At 37.2% G+C, this 24555-nt stretch overlaps 1 protein-coding gene across 3 annotated transcripts in view; it reads right to left on the bottom strand.

Moving 5' to 3' along the window:
* Positions 1-24555, bottom strand: part of CCDC178 (coiled-coil domain containing 178) — a 193748-nt gene that overhangs the window by 13912 nt on the left and 155281 nt on the right. For all 3 annotated transcript variants that reach the window (XM_068932793.1, XM_068932794.1, XM_068932791.1), the window contains one exon: positions 13748-13882. In XM_068932793.1, the coding sequence (XP_068788894.1) occupies positions 13748-13882 (135 nt within the window). The remainder of the gene's footprint in view (positions 1-13747; positions 13883-24555) is intronic.

The following is a 24555-nucleotide window of genomic DNA, read 5'->3' as shown; positions in this document are numbered from 1 at the left end:
CCTCATGCTTCAGGTAGCTCTTTATTTCAAAAAAAGAAATATTTACATCCATACTGTCATACACCAGCAAAATAAAGAACTGAAGTTTAGAAAATGAAACCAGGATCTTGGCAGAAGAGAGTAGGTGTCAAGGTAAAAGGCTGGAGAAGCAACAAGCTGGGCTATCACATCTGAATCTGTGTATTTTAAAAGGCTGTGTTTGGAGAAGATAATGACTGGATTTGAGGATGCTGCTTACAGTAAAATAATGTAAAATATTTAATACCTCAAATGCAACTTTAGAATCTTCTAATATAGTGCTTCTATAGTGCTTCTTGCAAGAAGTTTCTCGTAAGGAGTTTTCTGTGGGAAATGCTTGATTGAGTCAATCAAAATACAGGATAACCATTACACATTTTATAATTTTGTACATGACAGTGAGGATTTCATTCTGGTAGGTCATTTGATTCTCTGCAGGTGGCTCTGTTGGTTTCTGGAATAGTATACTGTGAATTACATGTTACACAAATGAAAGACAGTAATAATTCTGGATAGCACTGTATTTGATTCTACAGATATCTTTAGGCCTAATGCAAAGATTCCTTTGAATAATTTATCCAGCTAAGTGTCTGTGGTCCCAAACTCCTAATTTAAAAATGTTGATAAATGAAGTATCTCTTTAGCTAATAAATGAAGTATCTCTTTAGTTATCCTTTGTCAGCAACATTCATTTTAATGGAAAGTGAGTTTACAGGGTTACATGATTGAACTACTGAGCCAAGTCAGTGTTGGCAAATGATGGGCTAAATTATTGATGTTACACACTAATGAATTCTGATGAGAAATAAAATACAGACATTACATTTCAAGTGGTTCATAATTATTTTTGTACTTTAAAAGCAATTTTATTTTTTTCCAAATCATACTGATTCTGTAAAACAAAAACATAGTTAGTGATTATAACTAAAATTATTGAGTTTGAGGCAAAAATGTTCCTGTAAGTTTTCTTATATAAGTATAATGTTATTCACACTAGGATTCTGATTTCTTTATATTCTTCTGGGAAAGGATAATTAAATTAAACATTGAAATTTTTAAACTGCTGTCTTTAAATAAGATAATCTACTTTGCAACCATGGTTAAGAGTTTAGTAGATGAGCTTATAATCTATGATATATCAGCCTGTTTACCAGCAATGCTCTGAACTACCATAATTAATTCAGGTAACGACAAAAACAGAAGAGCTGCCAAAAAGGAGCTTTCAACATGTAAACAGTTCATCATTAAACCTGTGTTATGATATATGTTTAAAATGGGTAGAAGGAGGTTATTCAACTTCAGATAGCCCAAAGTGATGTTGCAAGGTTGAATCATTAATTTAAAACGTCATTTCTCTGATTCCTTACTCACTGTACTGGATAAAGAAATTTAATTTCATATTTTTTACGTACAAATCCATTGCTAAGCATTTGCTAATTTGGCAACATTATAACGTCATAAATTCTATCCTTAATCTTGTCTTCCTAAAAAACGGACTTCTAACTTTTCTTAATTACAAGCTGAAGGCTTCTGTCAATTGCTGGGAAAGCAAATCTAGAAAGTGTCATTTCCTTTTCTTTTCGATGCATAATAGCTGAAAAAACATCTTTCTTGTTGCCTCATAGCTGCATTCTCTTGTCATTCAAAACTCCCATTGGCTTCTTGACTAGGTAAGTACGTGCAAAACCTCTCTAGCTTTGCTCACAAAAGAAATCTTTTGATCGAAATGATCTTTGAGAGGTTTGTCATTTTGGGCCATATTCTCACGAAACTCATGAACTATAGTATCATCAAAATAAACCTTGATGTTACTTATAATATGTTCTTAAACTTGAACCCAGTACCCAAATATGTATAACCATTTTAGCATGAAAGCCTCAGAAGCACAGCATTTTATATGAACTTGAACTATTTAGAAGGTTGTTTGGTCTATGGCAATACAGGTATCTATCAGTTCAGCTGGTGGAAGCAAACAGTACATTCAAACTATGTTTTCTCTTCTTTAGCCAATACTGCTTAAGAAAACTGTCTCTGCATAGTTTTTCCTATATTGTCGCAGATACTGATAACACATACATAAAAACAAAGACAGCTAAGCTCTGCATGAAGCAAGGATTCCTATAAGTTCTGCTAACTATAGGAAGAATCTGAATTAATTATTAACGGCTTTTAATCCACTCCTGTTTGAACCACTTCAGTTACTTTTGCTGTAGTCTAAAAGGAAAGTCCCCAGAATTGTAGGTAGGGCTGGAACAATTGCATACTATGAAAGTTGCCAAGCAATTCTTTTTATAAGATCCATTATAAAATTTTTTACAACTTACCTGAAGTTTAAACATTGGGTTAAAATGCACGATTTTGGGGGAAAATTTCTACAAAATTTTTTCAGCTAATTCCAAGGATAAGGATAGGGAAAAAATATATTTTCGGTGTTGAAATACTTAGATGACCTCTACTTTCCCCAGTGGCTAGCATCCCCATATACTGGAGCTGGGCATTGGCTGCTGAAGGACTTCCACGACAGGCATGGGTTATACACTGTCCCCAATGAAATTTGCCAAAATTTGCCTAAGTAATAATAAAAACACGGTTTCACTGTGTTTGGGAGATGTCAGCTTGAGTTTACTATCTCTGAAAATTAGATTTTTGCAAACTTGAGCCCCACAATAAGGAAGGTTTCTCCAGCGGTAGCATCTCAGGACAGTTGTGGCTTGGGTTGGGTCTAGAGATCTTAGAGTAGAGGTGTCAGGCCTGTGCGGTAATTCATCTGGTAGAGGAATTCTGGAGGCAGAGGAAATTGCTTGATATGAACGCAACAGAATAAGAGCCAAAACTGAGCAAAAATTACAGTCAGAGAAGAAGGCTTTTGAGGAGATAAACCTGCACTGCAGGGAAGGAAAAAGGTAAGGGCAGAAACTGGAATCGGCAGGTGTAAAGGCCTTGGAGCTGGGAGAAAGCTACAACTGGTTGAAAAAAATGATGAAGGCGGGGTTTTGAGAAAGTAATAATGGAATGAGGGAAAATGAAAACCAATAGGTAGTGTCAGAGTGGAAAAGTGGAAGAGGAGCTTGAAGGGAGAGCAGAAGTGGCTGGGCCTGTAGCTTGAGAATGAGTCAAATGTAAGAAAGAGATCTCACATTGATCTGGAGAGAGAAGCAGCACTGAAATTGGATTGGGAAAAGCAGAAGCAATGAACTAGAAGGTCCTACATTAGATAAAGAGGGTGAGGAAGAGAGTAAGATGCAGATGATAACCAACTACTGCTTTTCCTTTTTTGCATTACCTAAAGTGGCAGATAAGTATATGGGCACTAATTCTGTTCATAACCATGGCAAGTGTTAATATGATTTTTTATAATTTTGAAGCTTTTTAAAGGGAAAGAAATCAATCAGAGGCATAAAAAAGATAATACAATTATTAGGATTGCAGAAAAAAACCCTCAAAGTTCAGAGACAATAAATTAGTTACTTGTGTAATATTAGCTTGACATATTTTATGCAGACATTTCAACATTAATTTTATTTATTTAGTTAAAAAAAGTAAAATTTATCCTATTTATCCTCCTATCTGGAAAGGAGATCAAACACGACAGTCTCAAGAGCCTTAATATTATTTGAAAAACTTAGAATTCATGATCTAGTGTTTTAGCAAATTTTTCTTCTGTCATTTTTATAAACTAAACCACCAAATCACTCTGTCAGGGTGTACAGAGTACATCTGAGATGTAAAGACTGCTGTAACAGCGATATGGCTCAGTGGATCAATTTTTAAGAAGTTGGAGGGTAACACAATTTTTCTCCTCTTATCTGTAGGATCTACTAGTTTGAGTTCCCATGCCAACACTAAATGTAGTAAAGCTATTTAGGTTTGCCAGTTCCTCAGACCTGACTGCAGTTTTGTGTATTTGGCCTGTGAATGTAAACTATCAGATAAATTTTAAGAGAGTTTCAGATGTAATAAAAAGTGAATTCATGGACTATGTTTCTGGATTCCAATTCACTTTGACGAGAGAATAATTTTTCCTCAATGATAAATGAAGATTGCCTGGTTATCACATCATCACTTACAGTCAGATATCACATTATCTTGCAGGGAACTTCTAATTCTGTAATCTTGTGTTTTGTTATTAGAAAACTGTTATCTACACCCTTCTGTTACTCAGCATATTTCAAAATATTAAGGCATTTATGTGTGTGGATACTAGAAAGTGTAAGAAAGTAGACAATTAGCTAGTCTGGTAACACAGAAATGATGATGAATACCAGTTCAAGTGGTGGTGAATACCGAAGAAATGTAATTCTTGGGGATTCTGCTTTTAAAATAAAATTAAAAATAAATCTGCTAGATTAGATGACATCCTTCCTTCTTCTGTTAGGTCATAATTTTACTACTCAAAATATTGATACATATTTCTGCACAAAACTTATATATTGAAAATGTATACCTGCAAACAAACTAAATAGCTTATCACCACAATAACCCTGCTCAGGTTAATCTTAAAAGCATGTGGCTAATGTGTTTGTTTGCAGAGACCACCTTCTAGCCTTTATCCTTACAGGCAACTAGCAGGACCGTCCTGCAGGTAACGATTCCAGTTTAGTTAGCAGAAATGCTTGCCCTGTTTTTCTTTATCTTCACAGCATACACGGGAGGCTGCCACTTTTCTGTGACTCATATCACCTTTACTTTATATACTGAAATTTTTAAGTAAAGTCATAGAAGCTCTTGCCAGTTAGGACCACTTACAGGCATTCCTATGCATGTCAGGAAATGTTAATGCTATGTCAGTGCTTTTTTGTGAAAGCGCAAAAAGCATGAGGCAGGCACAAGTGGCATAAAAAACTAAATGCAATTGAGTTGCACTGAATTATATGTACATTTCACTTCAAAAATGTTAATGGAAGCGATGGCACAATCAAGACATCAGAATTTTGCCATATGATAACAGAAATGACAGACCAAAAAAATGGGCAAAGAAAGCAAGCAGGTTCTAATTCTTTTCTTGAATTTTTGAATTTTGAATTGCGCTTTTTTTGAAGTTGCTCTCCACCCTGTCACCGGAAGGGTCCCTCTCATCATGCAACAACAAAATGAACGGTCATGAACATTTTGCATATCTATGCCATGGGCGGCTGCGTTTGCCACCTACATCACCTAGATGAGAAGTAAATTCAAAGATACTGGTGAAAGCTGGTCAGGGTCATCAAGTGAATCTACAAAAAATCGACATAAAAATAATATCTTGTTTGATTTAAAGATCTGAATAAATTACGAGATCATATTTTGAAGAATTCCAAGTATTATGATCCAAAATTCACAAGTATTTGAGAAGAAAGCCATAGATTTTAGAAATAGTATACTATAGGCTGATTTCCATGTTTACTTAGAATCCTATTAATCAAGTAACAAACTCTTCAACACAGAAACATCAATGCCATGAACAGAAGCAAAAGTAGCTATTTTGTTGGTCTCAGTTCCCTTTTAACTGTATCTAAGAAATATTTTACAAATAAACAATAAAATCATTGGCATGCAGCAAAATTTAATTTCAATGTTTTACATGTTTAGTATGAATAAATATGAGAAAATTTAAAAAGTTTTGAATTAAAAGGTGTGTAGCCATGTCCCCTCAAGAAAGGTTATCTGTCATTCAGCCCCATGTGTCTCCAAGAAAAGGCAGAAGCAGCAAGACTACTAAAGTGAAATCAGCAGGCAAAAAATATACAACTGAGTGTAATCAACATAAATGGTGATAACTCAATCCATAACAGAGAAAAATAAAAGAGAAGGTATACAGATTTTGAAAAGTATCAACCCTGAGGGACACCATAACACACCTGTGTTAATAAGTTAGAGAACAAAAGATGTACTTAAATTGACTATGATCTGACAGAGGAGAAGCAAATCAAGAATGAGTGTTTTCCACAAAGCAAAGGGACAAGCCCTGCTTGTAATACCTATGATTACAGTCGGTCCTGGCCTTAGTGGAACTGCATTGGTTCTTTTGTATGAAGAGGTGAAACAGGCTGCCATGAAAACCAAAAACTTTTTGTCTATTCGATAAAACATTTCCTTAAAGCCAGATATAATAGCCACAAAGACTCCCTCAGAAGAAAAGAATATTCCTTTCTTTAGTGACCTCTGAAAAATTGTCCAAATAAAAAAAAAGGCAAAATAACTTAATCTCTCTTCTAGTGTGAACTGGAATACCTCAATACAGTGGAACTACCCTGAGCTACAACAGCTTATAACTTAGCTCAGAAGTTTTTAAAGATTTCAGAATAATCAACCAAAATGAGTAAAAAATGTGAAAAACATATAAACATATAAACAATTAAAGCATTCTGAAGTGAAGGGGACAGAGTCTATGGGTTGATTCGTCTTTTGCTTGTGTCATATGTAACCATTTCCACCTACGCAAAATGGATAAAGCTACTACCAACTAAGAAGTTTCCAAACTCTGAACTCTGATATTCAATTTAATAACTGCCCTGATGTGAATGGCTTCTGAAGGTGCAAGTCTAGTACAAACTAGGCCAATAACTTTGTATTTTTTTAAAAAACGTAGCTTTGTGGTGCCATCATCAGAAAACATACTTATTAAATGGTTTAAAGTTACAAAGAGGATAGAAATGATACTCCTCTTTTGTTAGCACTCTGGCCCCAAAAATAATTTTTGCAGAGTAAGTCAAATAAATCATTTAAAAGGATGGACTAAACTGAAGACTGTAGGTCTGAACTACCGTCGTAGTCCAAAATAATACAATTCCCATTGTATATCATTTCTGCAATTAGATAGCAAATTGAACTTACTCATGAGCGAAGTTATTGAAATTCCAAAATACTGGAAAAACAAAAGTCCTTGACATGACAAATACCGTATCTGTACAATTCTGGGGAAAAGATCATATTTTTTTCTCAATTTTTTTAATTAAAGAGATGACATTTATTATTTTCTACTAGATTACATTTTTTTAGTAATTATAGGATATTTGAAGACCAAAGTTCTCCAACAAACTACAGACCGTAGATAGCACGAACTGATGGTGAAACGTTTCCCACATTGCTCTGTAACAGTTCTTCAAGCCCTGACCAGAAGAAATCTCCACGCAGCTTTTATTTGAAGAGAAGCTGTCATTGGCTTCATCAATAGTCTTTGTTCCTTTCCTATTACATAGGATGTCCTTCAACTATTAAGATAATTAAGTCTGCATGAAGAATCAGAATAATCTATGACAGAAAATACAGAACCCTCTTTGACTACCACGGCTAAAAACAAAATCTCCTTTCAGAGCCATTAAGCATGTATGCAAACTTTCTAGAATGAAAGAAAAGTAGTGCTTATGTTCCTCGGCAATTCTACTCTGTCAAATTCTGCCACTCGTTGCACTCAGACAGTAGAAAATGAATTATTAGAATTTGAAACAGGTTAGAAAAAAGCATAAGAAGATTGCCCAGTAAATTGTTCCTGCACTTTGTTCCACAAAAAATAAAATAAACGAAGAGCCAAAATTGAAAGTGTAAGTCACTTCAGCCATTGATTTCTGCTCTAGCAGTGGACTTCATTGCAAATGTGCACCCAAACATATTTATTCTTTGTTATTGCTTTTGAATATTTTTCTATACTTTTTAAAAATATCACTATTGAAATGCTCATTTTTCAGATTGTCTTCTCCATAAAGTATATTCACTAAGCATATGGTCACTGGCTAATCAGATGATGATTCCTATTTCCAAGGCAAATATTAAATGCTGAAAAAACAAAATGGCTACAAGAGTAATACAAAAATCAGGGATCGTGTATTTAAAAGTTTGGATGGCTGAAATAAAAAAAAAAATTCAATATAAATTGTCATTTTGTTTTAAAAAGTACCTATAAATGCCACCAGGTACTAAATGCTTAAACTAACAACCCTTAGCCAAAAAAGGAGAAGTTAGCATTTATACTTGACCTAAAGGTTGACTCCCATAATTCTGCTTTCACGGGTTCCTCTTATGTCGCTGATGCTTTGGATATTGCTAACACATATTCTTCTCTATTCAGTCACATAATCGTTCGTGAGAGCTCAGTAAGCACGTAGCCAGCTTCATCATCTTCTGCATCACTCCAAAAAGTACTAGTTGTTCTTAGTTCTCAGAATACAAAGCAAAACAGAGGTGCATCCAGAAGACTGTGTTCTAGTTATTATCTAGTTGGTAAAGTGTACCATGGCAGGGCAGCTGGTTAGCGTGAAGTAGACCACAAAGCTGTACAGCCAGTGCTAAAGCTGGACAGAGAACCAAAGAGGCAGAGGGGTGACTCTTTGCCTTTGCTACACTAAGCGTAATCAGGGCAAAGCAGAAAATCTGGCCCTAAGTCATTTAATATAGTGATAGCAGGCAGCATCTGGAAAGACAGAAGAACCCTTATGGCCTGGCTGCTGATTCCAGGAGGCAGCAACATCCCAGAGCGGACACAGGTGAGCTGAGCGCCCCAAGGGATAAGCTGCCTGTGTTTCACTAAGCCTCAGCATTCCTGTTCAGTTTAGTACAATTACTAAAGCAAGATTTACTAAGGAAATCTCCATGCTTGCAAGTGCATGAAGGCTTGGGAGAGGTCAGACACAGGCCAAGCTGAATGACTCTTTCATTTTTCATCTACTTGTCACCCCTTTTTCTAGCTGTTAGCTTTATAGACAGTCAAGTTCGAAATAACTATCATGTTCTGGATTGTAATATATTTAGACTTCCCAAACCCTCTAAGCTGCATGTGCTCAGACTTGCTTAGCCTAAGCATATGCTTTAGTAATGTGTGACTGGAAGGTAAGCCTGGAATTAGAAGCAAGCTCAGATCCATGCTTAACTGGAAGGGCAGATGACCAATGGCACTGGTGCCAAGTTTGGCACTGACAGAAATTTAGGCTAGTACTACGTATAATTCTTTCTAAAATAAATTTGAGATCAGACACTAAGAAAGTTTGCCGTCTTTGCAATGCTCTACTCTTGGAACTCTACTTTTGGAACTCTTATACAGATTTAAGTATTATTTTTTTCAAGCTACAATTAACTAAGGTCTTGTTTCTAACTTAGGTCCCTCCTAAGGTTTTGCTTCTCTTTTTTTGTTTGTTAAATTTCACTATTAAAAGGTAATTCCACCAATATGTGTTACCGCAAGCATGCTCTTCACAACTTGCTTTGGCTACTGTTTGTTATCTTCCCTTTACATGCCACATTTCTTCCTCCTCTCTGAACAGGTTGAGCACAAACTCTTACAAGCACTGAGCCCTATCTGCACCATACTTCTGTGTGACTGGAATGCAAATCTAGACCTTTAAAGTAGGCTTAGACCCAGGCTTAACAGACAGTGTAGGCTAGTAATGGTGAACCACTGGTCAAAATCTGTCCTCCACTCTGAGGCAGCTCTTGTTTTTCATGTCATAATTTACCAAAAACTCGTTATGTATAACTGAAGAGTGTTTCTAGTTAAAATGTACCTGGTAAAAAGTTAAAAAAAACTACCATTCTACATTAGCTACTTTTAAATCTCTCTTTGGATCTCACCCCGGTCATGGCTTCTATAAAATGTTAGAAAACAGTTAGGCAGTCAATGTACTGTATCTACTGCTTCTCCTAATTCACTCTTCCTTTGTGATTCACCTTCTTTTGTTTGCTCTAGTCAATGAAGTTGCTGGAATGCCAGTTCTTATGAGCAGAGATCACCTTTTTGCTGCATGCTTACACATGCTCAGTGCAATAGGCTCTCATTCTCAAAACATTTAGTGTTATACTGACATTAATAACAGCAACAAACTAAGTGTATGTCATGCTGAGAGAAAAGGAAGAAAGAGAAAGGTCATGGCCATCGGGAGAAGTGCCTGAGGTCTAGAAGAAAGGAAACCTCATTCTAGTCTTCAAAAAGGGCAAGTAAGAGGATCCACAAAACTACAGGCTGGTCAGCCTCATCTCCATCCCTGGGAAGGTGATGGAGAAACTAATCCTGGATACCACTTTCAGGCACACGTAGGACAAGAAGGCAATCAGGAGTAGTCAGCATGGATTCAAACAGGATACATCATAGTTAAAAAATCTGACAGCCTTCTACAAAGGAATCGTCTCGTTAGATAAGGGGACAGTAGTGGATGTTGTCTGTCACAGAATCACAGAACAATTGAGTTTGGAAGGGACCTCTGGAGATCATCTAGTCCAACCCCCCCTGCTCAAGGTCACCTAGAATATGTTGCCCAAGACCCTATCCGGATGGCTTTTAATATCTCCAAAGTTGGAGACTCCACAACCTCCTTGGGCAACCTGTTCCAGTGCTCTGTCACCCTCACTGTAAAGAAGCTTCTCCTTATTTTCAGATGAAACTTCCTGTGTTTCAGTTTGTGTCTGTTGCCTCTTGCCCTGTCACTGGGCATCACTGAAGGCTTGACTATCCTTGACTTCAGTAAGGCTCCTGACACTGTCCCATAACATCCTCATAGGCAAGCTGATGAAGCATGGGCTCGATGAGCAGACAGGAAGGGGGACTGAAAACGAGCAAAACTTCCCAGCTCAGAGAATTGTTATCAGCGGCATGAAATCTAGTTGGAGGCCTGTAGCTAGTGGCATCCCCCAGGGATCAATACTGGGTCCAATACTGTTCAACTTATTCATCAGTGACTTGGATGAAGGGACAGAGTGTACCCTGAGCAAGTTTGCTGATGATACCAAACTGGGAGGAGTGGCTGACACGTCAGAAGACTGTGCTGCCATTCAGAGGGGCCTCGACAGGCTCGAGAGCTGGGCGGAAAGGAACCTCAGGAAGTTCAACAAAGGCAAGTGCAGGGTCCTGCACCTGGGGAGGAATAACCCCAGGCACCAGGACAGATTGGGGGGCTGACCTGCTGGAAAGCAGCTCTGCCGAGAAGGACCTGGGAGTCCTGGTGGACAACAAGTTAAGCATGAGGCAGCAGTGTGCCCTTGTGGCCAAGAAGGCCAATGGTCTCCTGGGGTGCCTTAGGCAGAGTGTTGCCAGCAGGTGGAGGGAGGTGATCCTGCCCCTCTACTCAGCCCTGGAGAGGCCTCACCTGGAGTACTGTGTCCAGTTCTGGGCTCCCCAACACAAGAGAGACATGGAGCTCCTGGAGTGAGTCCAGTGAAGGGCTACCAAGATGATGAGGGGACTGGAGCATCTCTCATGTGAGGAAAGGCCGAGAGAGCTGGGACTGTTCAGCCTGGAGAAGAGCAGACTGAGGGGGGATCTTATCCATGGGTATAAGGATCTGAAGGGAAGGTGTCAAGAGGATGGGGCCAGACTCTTTTCAGTGGTGCCCAGAGATAGGACAAGAAGCAATGGGCAGAAACTGAAACATAGGAAGTTCCACCTGCACATAAAGAAAAGCTTTACTGTGAAGGTGACTGAGCATTGGAACAAGAGAGGTTGTGGAGTCTCCATCCTTGGAGATATTCAAAAGCCATCTGGACAAGGTCCTGGGCAATGTGCTCTAGGTGACCTTGGCTGAGCATGGGGGTTGGACTACATGTTCTGAAGAGGTGCCTTCCAACCTCAACCATTCTGCGAGTCTGTAAAATAGCTGCCATATTTTATTTTGGAGGTGCTTACCACTATGCTGAATGTCATCAGTATAAGAACTTTATTGACAGAAAGACAGATTGATCTAACAATAACAGAGACAAAATGAAGACACCTGTCTACATATATATATAAAACCATTGCCAAAATCTCTAAAACATAAGAATATTATATTGTTAAAAGAAAATACTTTTTTTATATACCTCTGTAATTCCTCTTAGCTGAAATAGATTCCATTTTATGTTTTTCTTGTTTACTATTTGAATAGCAAGTGATTTTCACTCAAACAGCACAAAAACATAGAAAGAATGTTAGAATAACAGAACTCTTCTCAGAAAAGGATGACATGGATAATGAAAGCATGAATAAAGAATGTTTTTAAGATTTTGAATAAAATGTTGTCTCAGGCAGGTCTGAGCTGTTTAGATTTGAACACCCTCAAACGTTCCAGGGGCTTATACCTCAAAGCTTAATTTAGGCCTAGCTATTCAGGATGACAAGATTTACAGATACAGCTTATTCCTGCTGTGAATAATATACATGGAATATTTTTTGCCAAGACAAAGGATTTCTGAAAAGCTCATTCATTACAATATGGAGTACTTACTGAAATAAGAGTTCTATCATAGGTTACATTCATAGTATAGCCATTAAAATGCTATATAACATTAGAAAAACTTAAAGATTCATGTAGGAGGAAACCAACTGCCACCTGTGGCTTTTAGGATACTGTTATTACTATTCATGAGCTCTAGGTTGCATATTGATCACTCCTTTTTTTCACTTACTGTAAGTTGAACAAAGACGAGATCAGAATTCATCACAGTTACCCCACTGTAAAAATCAAGAAGGAGTTTTTCCAGTTTTTCAAATTCTGAATGTGAAATTCAAATGAAAAGACTGTAATTCCCTGTTTACCTGTCTTCATTAATATACAATTTAGCCTAATATTTAACAAATATAACACTGAAAAAGATTCCCTAAAATTAAGAGAGTATTTCCAATCGTTAATAGATGGGAAAATCTTCTTATGTTTTTATTTTAATTAATTTTTCTTCACTTTTTGCTTTTAATATGATTTTACAAGGTTTTTCTATATCTCTGATAGCAGTAGAACATATGTGGAAAGCTGGAGTTTTAAAATAAAAATCCTCTCTATCTCTTAGTGAGAGTCTGAAAACAGAACATCAGGCTGATGCAGTTCAATGGAATTCTAAAAGTTATATTCAAGTTAGCTTTTACTTTTATGCATCAGCTATTAACTGTAAAGGGTAATTATGTAATATTAAAATTTAATAAAATTGTCTCCACTATTATACAACAAAGCCTGGCTGTTAAAAATTACGGATCAAGGTTTGCATGAATATGCTCCACTAAAGCTGTATTAGCTACATAACTTTTTTTTGCAAGGAATAAGTCTGAAGAAATTTTTCACTTAAGTCTTCTAAAAACCCTTCACAAATGCCATCTGGTTATGGCCATTAACTATGGGAAGAGATTGAAAGGAGTGGCTCTACAGAAATATTAATAACATACCATTACACGAGACAAAAAGCAAGAACATTCGAACAGCGTTATGTAGTCGTTATTTTTCCCAGTAAACATAAACACTTACCTAGAGAACAACTCATAAAACGCAAAACAATACAAATTTAGAAACCTTTGTTAGATCTCACAACCCCCGACATGCTTTTTTACAAATAAGGGAAAGTTACCACATAACTGAGTTACGGAGGTCTGACACTTCCAAACAATAGTCTCATGCTAAAGAAATTAAATATGAACACAGTGAAAATGACAATATTGTTTACCACGGAAATAATATTTGCACAAAACAGGACACAATAACATTTTCTGAAAAAGCTGAACAGCGATACTAATGCCTGTTATGTTTCAAATGTGTATATCCAATGTATTTATAATAATCTTTTTAAAGGTTTGTGAGAAATAAATCTAATCTTCCCCCTTCCCCCTCCCTCCCTTTTTTTTTTAAACTCTGCATGGTATATGTGCTAACTTACTGAATTCATCCTTCATGCAATTCCAGTTTATTAAAGAGGTTAAAAATTTATAAAACTCTGATGGGATATGGTTTTAATGCTTCATCACACTACCCATCATTTGCTTTTCAATCTAGATCAGAATGATCTTTCCCACTTCCCTGCAATCACCTACCTGCACAGCTAATATTTTCTGAGCGTTCTCATGAGAGGCTGCCTGGAACTTCGCCAGCCCAGCCTGGCTGTGGAGGCCTCGCTGTCGGAAGTACTCCGCCAGCGCCCTGCGCATCCTGCTCTGCAGCGCCGAGAGCTGGGGGGGGGGGAGGGGGGCACAAGAGGAAAAAATAAATAAATAAAGGGAGGGGGGAGGAAAAGGAAAAGAAAAACCCCAAGTCAGAGCTGGAGAGGAAATTAATGGCAGTGTTCAAGAAGAATGATGGAGCGAGATATAGAAAGCAGTCAATAGCCCATTCTGCGCTGCACGGACCTGACAGGAATTTCACAGTCTCTTGATTTTTCAGCCCGCTCATGTGCATTCATCAGAAACCAGTCACATCTGGCTGCCAGGATGGGGGGTTAATTTTCTCTAAATGCCTCAGCAGTTTTGTTCTAGCTGAGGCAAACTCTGTGACTGCAAAGCTGATGAGTAAAATATTTCTACTTCACCCAGTTTAACTCAAAAGCGATAGCCTCGGGACATATTGAACCTTTCTTAAAAAAATAATCTTTTGAAGCTTTTTGAATGGCACATCAGGTCAGGCCAAAGTTTAAAATGCAAGTTTAAGACTTTGATGGACACAAGGGCTTTTTTTTCTCTCCGTAAAGCTTATCATAGCTTGGCAACGTGTGCTCTAGAGCATGACAAAACTAAAGAGAATTAACTTAGCCATCAACTGCTCAGGGAGAACAATAACAGGAAAGAAATTTCCAGATAGAACTTCCTATTAATCTACCTACCTATAACCATGTGACACAAAAGCATCAAGAGCACTAAATTACACCGAATGCAGCAGTTGAAAGTGACAGTACTTTAAAGAAGGATTTTATACAGATGCATATAAAAGATAACGCTTACCATAGGAAATGTATTCATTACAAAGAATCCTAATTGAAATTACGCCAGTTAGAAATGTTGACATGACAAGGTTTTGCCATTTATGAATAGCACAGAATTATTGTTACAGCCTACAGTTAAGACTTGTAACAGTTTTTCGTTAATCCACCACTGTTTACAACTCATAAACATGGTGTGGCAGGTCTCAGGCTAGAAGAAAAATGTTTCAATAAGATCTGAAAATCTACCCATACAAAATGTTGAAAAGGACTACGTGTTTTCGTAAATTCTGCAAACACTCTTTCCTACTCTAGACTAGCTGTAATTTAGAAAATGGAAATTTAAACTACCTAAATTATTGCGTAGTGAAAATACATGGTTTTGTGTTTCAGCAAGTTAATTATTTCTATAAATTTCACAGCTATTGTTAGCATGAGGCCTTCAAGAGTATGCCTGTCAAACAGATTAACACAATAGGTTGTACCATTCCTTTGGAAATATAACTTTTCATTCAGGTCAATGCCACAGGTCAATAATTGGATCGGTTATAAAGAAGCTTTTACATGATAAGATATGACTGCTCTTTAGGAGAAAACGCAGTGTACCAGGTGAAAAATACACTTTTCAAAAGAATGTAGATTGTAGTAACATCAAGTGAGCTATTACAGCCTAGAGAGTAATTAATGCATATTTTCAAAATTAATGACCTGATTTTCAGAGATACTGAGTTTTCCTAAGTCCCATTAGATTCTATGGAAGCTGCGAGTACTCTGCATCTTTGTAAACGAGGCTGTAAAATATTAAAACTGATCTTTGTACATAATTTTGAGTCATGTCCGTGTATAATAAAAATAATATGGGGGAAGTTAGGTGAACTTGCTGGAAAAATATAAAAATATCAGTCTAAATCGCAGCCAAAACCTGAAAACCATATATGAACGTTTCCCAACTTGAAGAAGCTTTTCTAAGTACCACTGCTGTTTTTCTCCTATTTTAAGAAATCATTTTTTCCAGAAATCCATCTCCAAATATCTGTGGGTTTGCTGTTAATTCAATTATTTACAAATCTCCTGTTATTCATACCATTCTGGAGTCTGCAAGAGAATGCAGGTGAGAGAGGAGCAACATAACAACCTATGACATTTTAATAAAACAATCTGCTTCAGCTCAATAGAAAAACAAATTAAGTAGAAAACTGTCTTTGGATTATGAAAATTCTCTTTTGTTGAAAGGTAAAACAATCGCAGGATATATTGTCATGAGGAGGAAAATGGAGGTTGGCGAAGCTGCTTAAAAGGATTTGTTACAAAATAGTGAAAGGGATTAGGAAAAACAAAAGATTAAAGATATGTTTGTATATTGAGTTTTTTTGCCCTGAGACAAGCAAAAAGACATTCAAAAGTTTTGAGGTTCAACTATTTAAAAAATGCTATAATAAAAATAAAAACCAGAAATTGACATTTCTTAATGGCTAGCATTCAACTAGGCCTTCACTAAATGTTTCTGGTTTCAAAGAACTGACTATACACTTGCAAATTACCAGTCCATGCTAACTGTTGTTACTACTGTAAGTGTCCCTCCATCTCATGTATCTCATATTTCTAAAACATTTTATTGTGCCTGGCATAATGCAGCCTAAACCCAATATTTATTAGTGTTACAATATTAATGCCAGACAAAATCAGAAATAAGTGTCTATCTGGGAAAGTAACAAGTTGACGAAATAATGTCACCTGAAAGCCTAGAATAAACTAATGGACTCCCTAACCTAGGATGGGCCATGTAATTTCCTGAGTCTACTTCAGACCCATAGCTGAGGGAACAATTTATAACAGGAAATTCCTGAGCAACCTAACACAGGAGCACTTCTAGCCCAAAAGCAGCCTGTAAATTTCATTGGTTTTGCTCTTGACTCTCTAGCTCTAAAGGCAGCCATGCTTTTCCCACAGATCCTTTTCTGGGTCATATAACAGGCATACAGGTTTTAGCTTTTTCTTATCTTTTAATTTTTTATCCCATACAGAAACTTAAAAAGTATAATGATGGCATGCATGAGTGGCATACAGGACATTATTGCTAACTTTTTCATTCTTCATTGTTTTTTTTCACTGCTTGAGAAGTGTTAGAACGTATGTATACACACCTAACCCTTTGAACTGAGAAATACTTTGTTTCCTAAGCATTCTAAACATGTCGAGCCAAATGCTGACACAGAAGGTAACATCATCTCCTGTGGTCAGGGTGCAGGAATACAAATAACAGCCAGGTATTTGTATGAGGCTCGCTTTGTTTCTGACTGTACTTCCTTGTAAGAGCAGGGCTGAAGGAAAAAGCAGACAAAGAGACAAGCAAACTCCAAATTCGGGGGATTCAAAAGGAACGGAAGCACCATGACCCGCTTTTCTGTGATTCTTGCACCTGTCATGGCTGTAGCTGATACAGATCTACTGTTTGTCCCCGCAAAATAACATTTGGTTAAAGAAACTACAGGGGTTTGTACAAGCACCAAAACAAAGCTAATCCTGCCAGGAGGAACAATAACTTCCACAAAGCTTGCTCGATTGCTGGGAGGGGACAATTTTTGTAGCAGGTGACTTCTTCCTGTCCTCATCCTACATACAAGGAGATGGTGGCTTTGCTTGAGATGTACCTTTGTGAGCTGCTGGGGAGAATGAATGACGCTGTCAAAGAATTGTCATCGCCATTCTGCTACTTTGGGGCTTTACTGCCATTCCCCTTTATTTGTGTTGTGGTTCCCCTCTGTGCCTCACAGCAGAGGGGAACATATGGCTCTATATTTGTTTAATTCTCTGTTTGTATATGGTACTAATATCATCAATAACAACACATAACTTTGGGAAAAGGAGGTGTTAACTAGCTGCTATTGCTGTCTCACTAGAGGTGAAGTTTAGATTCTGAATCAGGGGACACCAAACAAGGCCCCTTCTCCTGTTCTCACCTTTACCAGTTTTTTGTCATAAAAAATCAAGATACTTCATTAAATTCATGCCTGATTTGCAGTACTATGAGATTGAAATTAGGCTCATATTTTCATCTGTAATTTCTCATTTGAGGGATCAAACTGGGATCAAAAGCATATGAAACTACTTGAAGCTGAGGGTCTATTCAAGTCTCACTCATTATTCCATTGACATCGTTTCTAGCTCTTCATTAATTTATTATCATAATCTTTGGATTCTCTCCATGGTAAACAAAAGGTAAATTGTAGTATATGCTCTACCTACGTTCACAATCTAGCTGCCACAGGCAGTAATAGCAAAGGAGACACTGGGAGTACAGGCTTTAATCGTTCACTACTAGAACTACTTAGGGGCCTAGAAGGTTTATACTCTAGTTATTGCCATATAAATAAGCCTACATCATCATATACAGGCTGCTATTGTTTTCTGTGGTAACAGTATCAGGTTCATACAGATATACTTGCATACACTACAATAGCACCTTCATCTTGCAGTGCTGTAACACCAGCACCACAGAATTCCACCTATAAGTTTGAGGAAGCTCTTTTGAAAGAAATAACATTGTTTGCTGGCACATCATCAAAATTAAAGAAAGAGAGAAAGAGAGAAAGAGAGAGAAAAAGAAAGAAAGAGAAAGAAAGAAAGAAAGAAAATCACACATACATAAAAGGAACTGTATTGTATTCAAACCAGAACGCTTTCTGATTTCATTACATGGCAGACCACAGGAACCCAAATTTTTCACCTCTTTATCTTTAATTAGGCAGTCTAGCTGTGTAGGACTAGATCAAAACACATTATAGACATATTTGACAATGGACACAAAACTAGGGGTGTTTACTTAATTAAACATCGAATGGCATGTGGCACCGTTAGGATTACCAAGTGAACAGCACAGAGAACTCGATCACGATGCTTTTTCAGTAGTCAATGCAATATTTCTACTTGGACTGCTTCAATTACCAGTTCTGGCCAGTGACTATATACTAGCACTATATTGGATTATGATTACAAATCTAATTCTCCTCTCAGCTATTTTTCATTAGTGACCCTCCCCTCCCCGATTTATGCCTGAGGATATAAAGAGAGGGTCAGACCCTCTATGAGAAATTTGGGTTTTATTTTCAAAAAATATAATTACACGTAAGCTAAATATATTCTAAAGGTGTCGGATCCAGTAAAACTACAAGGTTCTGAATCACACAACGTGTAGCAGATACTATTACAGGTAGAGCTGCTGCTTTTCTCAAAAGAAGATTTTTAATTTTGCCAGATTTTAACCATTTGATCTAAAAACGTACATGGCAGGTGTTTGCCTCAGGCTGAATTTGTCTGGTTAGCCCAAGTAGTTTGCTTTTTCTGTGAGGTATTCTAGGTAAAACACGTTATTCTACTCTCATTAAAAAAATATACTGATGTTTCCTTTACTAGATACAGTGTCCAAAGGGGACATGAAATTTCAAAGGGTGTGGCATTTTTAAGTGATACGGCTGCTTCATAAAAATAATCTGTGAAATTATAAGTCCTTGGAAAACTACTGATTGCATATAATCATAAGCAAATTTTTCCATTTTTAACAACTCAAATTTTTTAAAAATTGCCCACTTCAAGCCTCTCACTCCTCCTAGAGTCGACCAGATTGTTCATTAGTCTTGCCAAACCAGTAAGAATGCTTATCTCTGTTTAGATCTATATATTCTGTACATAAGCCATCTTCACAAAGCAATTTGTCACACATTAGACCAGGAATACAGCACTGAAACTTGTTTTTCTCTCTAACGGCTGTCATTTTCATCCAATATGAGATTTGTCACTGACAACAGTGTGCCCATCTGTATTTTAGTGTAAAGATCCATCTATTGGTGCTCAGAAAAAATGGAGAAAAAATCCATTGTGAAAACTGGAAGGTATATCTGGATCAAACCTCAAAGTCTGTGTTAAGAATGCCAACTTGTGATTAAGAAAATGTTAATGAAAACTAATGTAATTCTAACAACAGAAGCCTAATCTAGGCTTTGGGTAGCCATGCTAGGAAATAGTAATATCAAAGGCAGATCACAAGGAGATCCACACCTAGCTAATCAAAATGGGATATTAACTTCATAGGCAATAATTTTTTTCCAGCAAGAACCACACTTTACAAGTTTTTCTTCAGTACAAAGGGAACCAACTGAGAAGTGGGAAGGAAACTTAGCCACATGGCTCAAGGAATGGAAGCTTCTTTGATTAAGGAGACTTAGAGACATAGCCACTCTGAACAAACGTTGATTTCGGACTGAAAGCAAGCTAGGAAAACATAAATTGAGATATTTTGAAGAACTAGCCGCTGAAGCTGAAATTGTAGCTGAAGTTTCAGCTACAGTAGGTAGTTATAGGCACTTACCAAGTGACTAAAACCATTTGTGGATATTAAAATGAAGAAGAAATGGACTAAGTAGCAGCAAGAATGGAAAAATATAATCTCATCAGCTGAAGCAGATGAGAGAAACAGATGGGCAGAGCATTTCAAAGAAGTCTCACTAGACTCAGCCCACCATCAATACCATATTTTGATGAAATATTATGAACCTAAACCATTTAACATTAACAATAACCAATTGAGATGTCAGCAATATATGCAGCAATCCAGAAGTTAACAAATGTCAAGGCAGACTTCAATGATCATGTCACAGAGAGACGGAGCACTAGATCCCACCGTTTTAACAAAACTGAGTTGCGCAGAGAAAAAAAAGATCCCTGTCCTACCTCCTGCAATGGAAGTCTTCTATGGTGTGATATCACACAGGAGGTAAGATACAAGTTGGATACAAATCTTAGTGAACAACAGGCTGGATTCAGCTCAAGTGAACATGAATGAACAAGATATCCATAGTAAGGATCATCCTAAAATAAAATACTAAATGCAGTGCATCATCAATTCTCAGAAACCACTGGAAAGCTTGTATACAGTTGTCATGACATTCTGGGCACAAATCACGTTCACATGGTGAAGAAGGCAGAGAATGACGGAAGACAAAGTATAATGTAATGATTAAGGCTCTAGAATATAAATTACTTTAAAGAAAGAGCTGCATTATATCCATATCTCTGCAACACTGCACCCCTGGCATGTTAACCAAATCATTCAAACCTAGTTTTTCAGAGATGATTGTGAATTTTGTATCCTTCTTTTTTGGGGGCATACCCAGCTTAGGTCTTTAATTCCCAGAGCTGATGACCAATGACATCTTCAACTGAAGAAAGTGGGAAGACTAGAAACGGTAGTGTGTCACAAGGTAAAGTACATTTCTGATACTACTGTACTGTGGCTAGATCTGCAAAACTCTTTAGGCATCTGACTGCTATGTTAGGCAGTGAATCTACCCATTTGACATTACTCTTGACTGACAATGCTATAAATGATGCAGAAACCTGACTTTCTAGATTGATCATAATATTATTTTGTAATTCTACAGTAGTCTGTCTTAACATGATACATCAATTTATTTAAAAATGTAGCACATAAGAAAGAAACTAACACAGGAAGTATTAACTACTAGTCACTGCTATCAGTAGTTATGTACTACTATTTTCAGACCTAAGCAAATTACTATTACATTTCAAACAGGAAATGATAATAATATGCCAATTCTAAGTCTTCACTTTCATTATTTTTGAATGATGCTAATCTTATACGAGAGGACCCAAAGCCTGTGTCATATTAATTCAATACTGCGTTGTGAATGCTAAATTCTATGTAAATGATATAAGCCTTATCAGTTCCATTCATTGTTACAACTCAAACAATGACAATTACAACAACTCTACAGATTTTGGCACGGCAAGAATGGTAGATTTATTACCAAAATCCAGTTAATATTTATCTTTTTATACTATTCAACTACCAAGTTATACCTGTACAATATACAAAGCTCCTAGGTAATGAGATATTTCTCTATTGTCAAATCTGTTCCACAGACTGCTGGTAAAGATTACATAGCTCATTTAAATAAAGCTCTTTTGTCAACAGATTGGATATACTTTAAAAATGAGTAAAAGCCTCATGAAAAAAACAAATCTCAGCTGATGTGCAAGTATACATGGAAAGATGCAGTTGTGTTTTTACCTTATTCCACTTGTGAATGCTTTAGTGAGCAGATTAGCAACATTAAATCACACACACACACACAACCAATACTTCAAGATCTCATGAAAAACAAAATAAGAAAAGATTGAAAAAATCAAAGTACAACCTTTTACTAAAAATATTAGTTAATGCAGACAAAAAGCATCTCAAGAAGAGAGTAATTAAAGATTGGTATTATGATTTTCAACTGCTGTCAGGAAAATCAAGGAAAAGAGACAACAGATTTAGATCAGGGAATTTTGTGCTTATTTTGGCTACATATTGTGGGCATTTTTTTATTAATTTGAAAATGAAAAGTGTTATTTCGATATAAGGTTCCCCAAAATGTAGCCTGGAGTCTGATACACTGAACAGTTATATAATACTTGTGATACTACTCTTTCCTTGAAGATTTTTATACTTGCCAGTTTCTACAGCTGTACAAGGAAAGTATATCTGTACGCATCCAGATGGCTCTCTCTATGTCATTTAGTAACACTGATTATCAAATACTGCTATTTCATCTCCAGGAGCATGAAGCAATAATGGAAAAATCTTGAAAAGGGGCAGATAATTCCACTTACCCCAAACCAAAGGTTTTTATGGGCAACTAATCTTCTGCCTCCAAAGCTCTCATCTGCAGAGGCCCACAACTCTTTCTAACTATTATTTGGTATTTATACCAGGTCATTAGAGGAACATGCCGGACATCAAAAGCTGAAGTGTTAAAACGCTGAAAGTATACAAGATGGCTTCAAAGAAATTCCTGACCCTGCCATTAATTTATCCTGATACATGCAGCCATAATCTCTAATCATTCCTTTTATAGATTCTGCTGTTTACACTGAAGAAAAGAAATTGCACAATAAAATACCATATCTCATGCTCTGTCCCCTCCTAAAGGATTTCAGGAGTATAATTGTTAACATGTTATTCAAAAAGCAAACTAATACTCTTTTAGCATTCAATGCTGTTGAGAATTTTTTTCATGAGTTTATGATCTTAAAAATGCAACTAGTAAACTCACTGACAATATGAATAATTGTCACCACTTTCCAAAACAAGGTAATAATGAGGTCTCAGTTCAGCTTCATCTTTGTGAATGGTGAATTCATGCTTATATTGCTACAGGTTAAAAAACACTAAGATTATTTACCTAAAAGTACTTTAAGTTGCAGATATAGCAGAACTGGGAAATAAATCTTTCTGACTGACCAATGAACGTCAAACATTATGATGATAAACATTCATATTATGTTGTTGCTTCTGATTCATATAAAAATATTTCCTCATTACTGCAAAGCTGTAAAATGAAATTCAAAATAGTATATTTTATTTTTTTTAAGATGCCACATTTATTTGTCAATTATCCCCTATAACTTTATGACAGAGAAATCAAGGATTACAAATTAATTCCATCTTGCTCTCTGGCCAAAAACTAGTCTGTTGTGACTAGATAAAACGGCCATTTTCTATGTGCTTCTAGGCCTTCGGCATCTGACTAGGTTTTAATGAGCTCTGTTAGTCAATTGTCTATTCCCAGGTACTGACTTTGTGTGTGTCTTCCTTATGGGCAGTGTCACTAGGCACCGTGACAGCCTAGGTCATACAATGAGTGCCTCAACAACTGCATGTAATCCTGGCTACTTGGATGAATTGCCATCAGAATCCATTCAGCTGTGACAGAAGCTTGACTTTCACACAATCACAGAATCCCAGAATAGCGGGGGTTGGAAGGGGCCTCTGGAGAACATCTAGTCCAACCCTCCCTGCTCAAGTGGGGTCAAGAGCAGGCTGCCCAGGACCCTGCCTGGTCACCTTTTGAATATCTCCAAGGTTGGAGACTCCACAATCTCCTTGGGCAACCTGTTCCACTGCTCTGCCACCCTTACAGGAAAGAAGCCTTTCCTTATGTTCAGAGGGAACCTCCTGTGTTTCAGTTTTTGCCTGTTGCCTCTTGTTTTGTCACTGGGCATCACTGAAAAGAATCTGGCTCTGTCCTCTTTACACCCTCCCATCAGCTATTTCTACACATAAGGTTCCGTGAGACTTCTGTTCTCCAGGTTAAACTGTCCCAGCTCTCTTAGTCTTTCCTCATATGAGAGAAGATGTTCCAGTCCCTTAACCACTTTTGTGGTCCCTCCTAGACTGATATATCTGGTGTATCAGCCATTCCTCCCAGTTTTTTAATCCTGTAAGGTTTCAGTTAACTGTTCCAGGAATGACATGGCATTAAGTTGAACAAATGCAGAATCTGCAGAGGAATCTCCTACACAGGTTTGCACAATATACCCCCCAATCAGTGTGCGCAGCATTCTACCTAGCCAACTTGAGTACTGAAAGGTAAGTGTGCTTCCTAGAAGGCAATTAATCAATCAGAAGAACAGCTGGCCAATTAAAATTTGCATAACTTCTTGCCAGATGTTATCTATATGCTGATGGCTGACTGCATCTTAGAGATACACATTGTTTCTCAACCCTTGGGGCTACTTTCATGTCATTAAATAAACAGAGTAGGAACCATTCTCTGGTACTAAGGCTAAGTGGCACAGGCTAGCTTTATCCACACTAGATAGCACTTCGTAGTCCCATGTGATAGCCTCACTGCCTTAAGACACAAACAGTACTGGGGATGGGGGGTTAATTGCTGAATGACGAACAATGTGAATGCTGTGTTTCAGCCTATGTAGATGAAACTGAGTTAAGGGGTTCCCTACCCTTGGGTATGGCAAAGCCCCTCGGGATAGTGGTGGAATACTGTATAGCACTGAAAGAACTGAAACTAGTGCTGTCTCATTCATATTCCCTACTGGGAGCAGGCCCTGGTGCATGTTATACTTTGA

This window comes from Struthio camelus, chromosome 2 (genome assembly GCF_040807025.1).
Source record: "Struthio camelus isolate bStrCam1 chromosome 2, bStrCam1.hap1, whole genome shotgun sequence".
In the NCBI taxonomy this organism is placed as follows: Eukaryota; Metazoa; Chordata; class Aves; order Struthioniformes; family Struthionidae; genus Struthio; species Struthio camelus.
The sequence above is the reverse complement of the archived record's forward strand: the minus strand, read 5'-3'. Positions and strand labels throughout refer to the sequence as shown.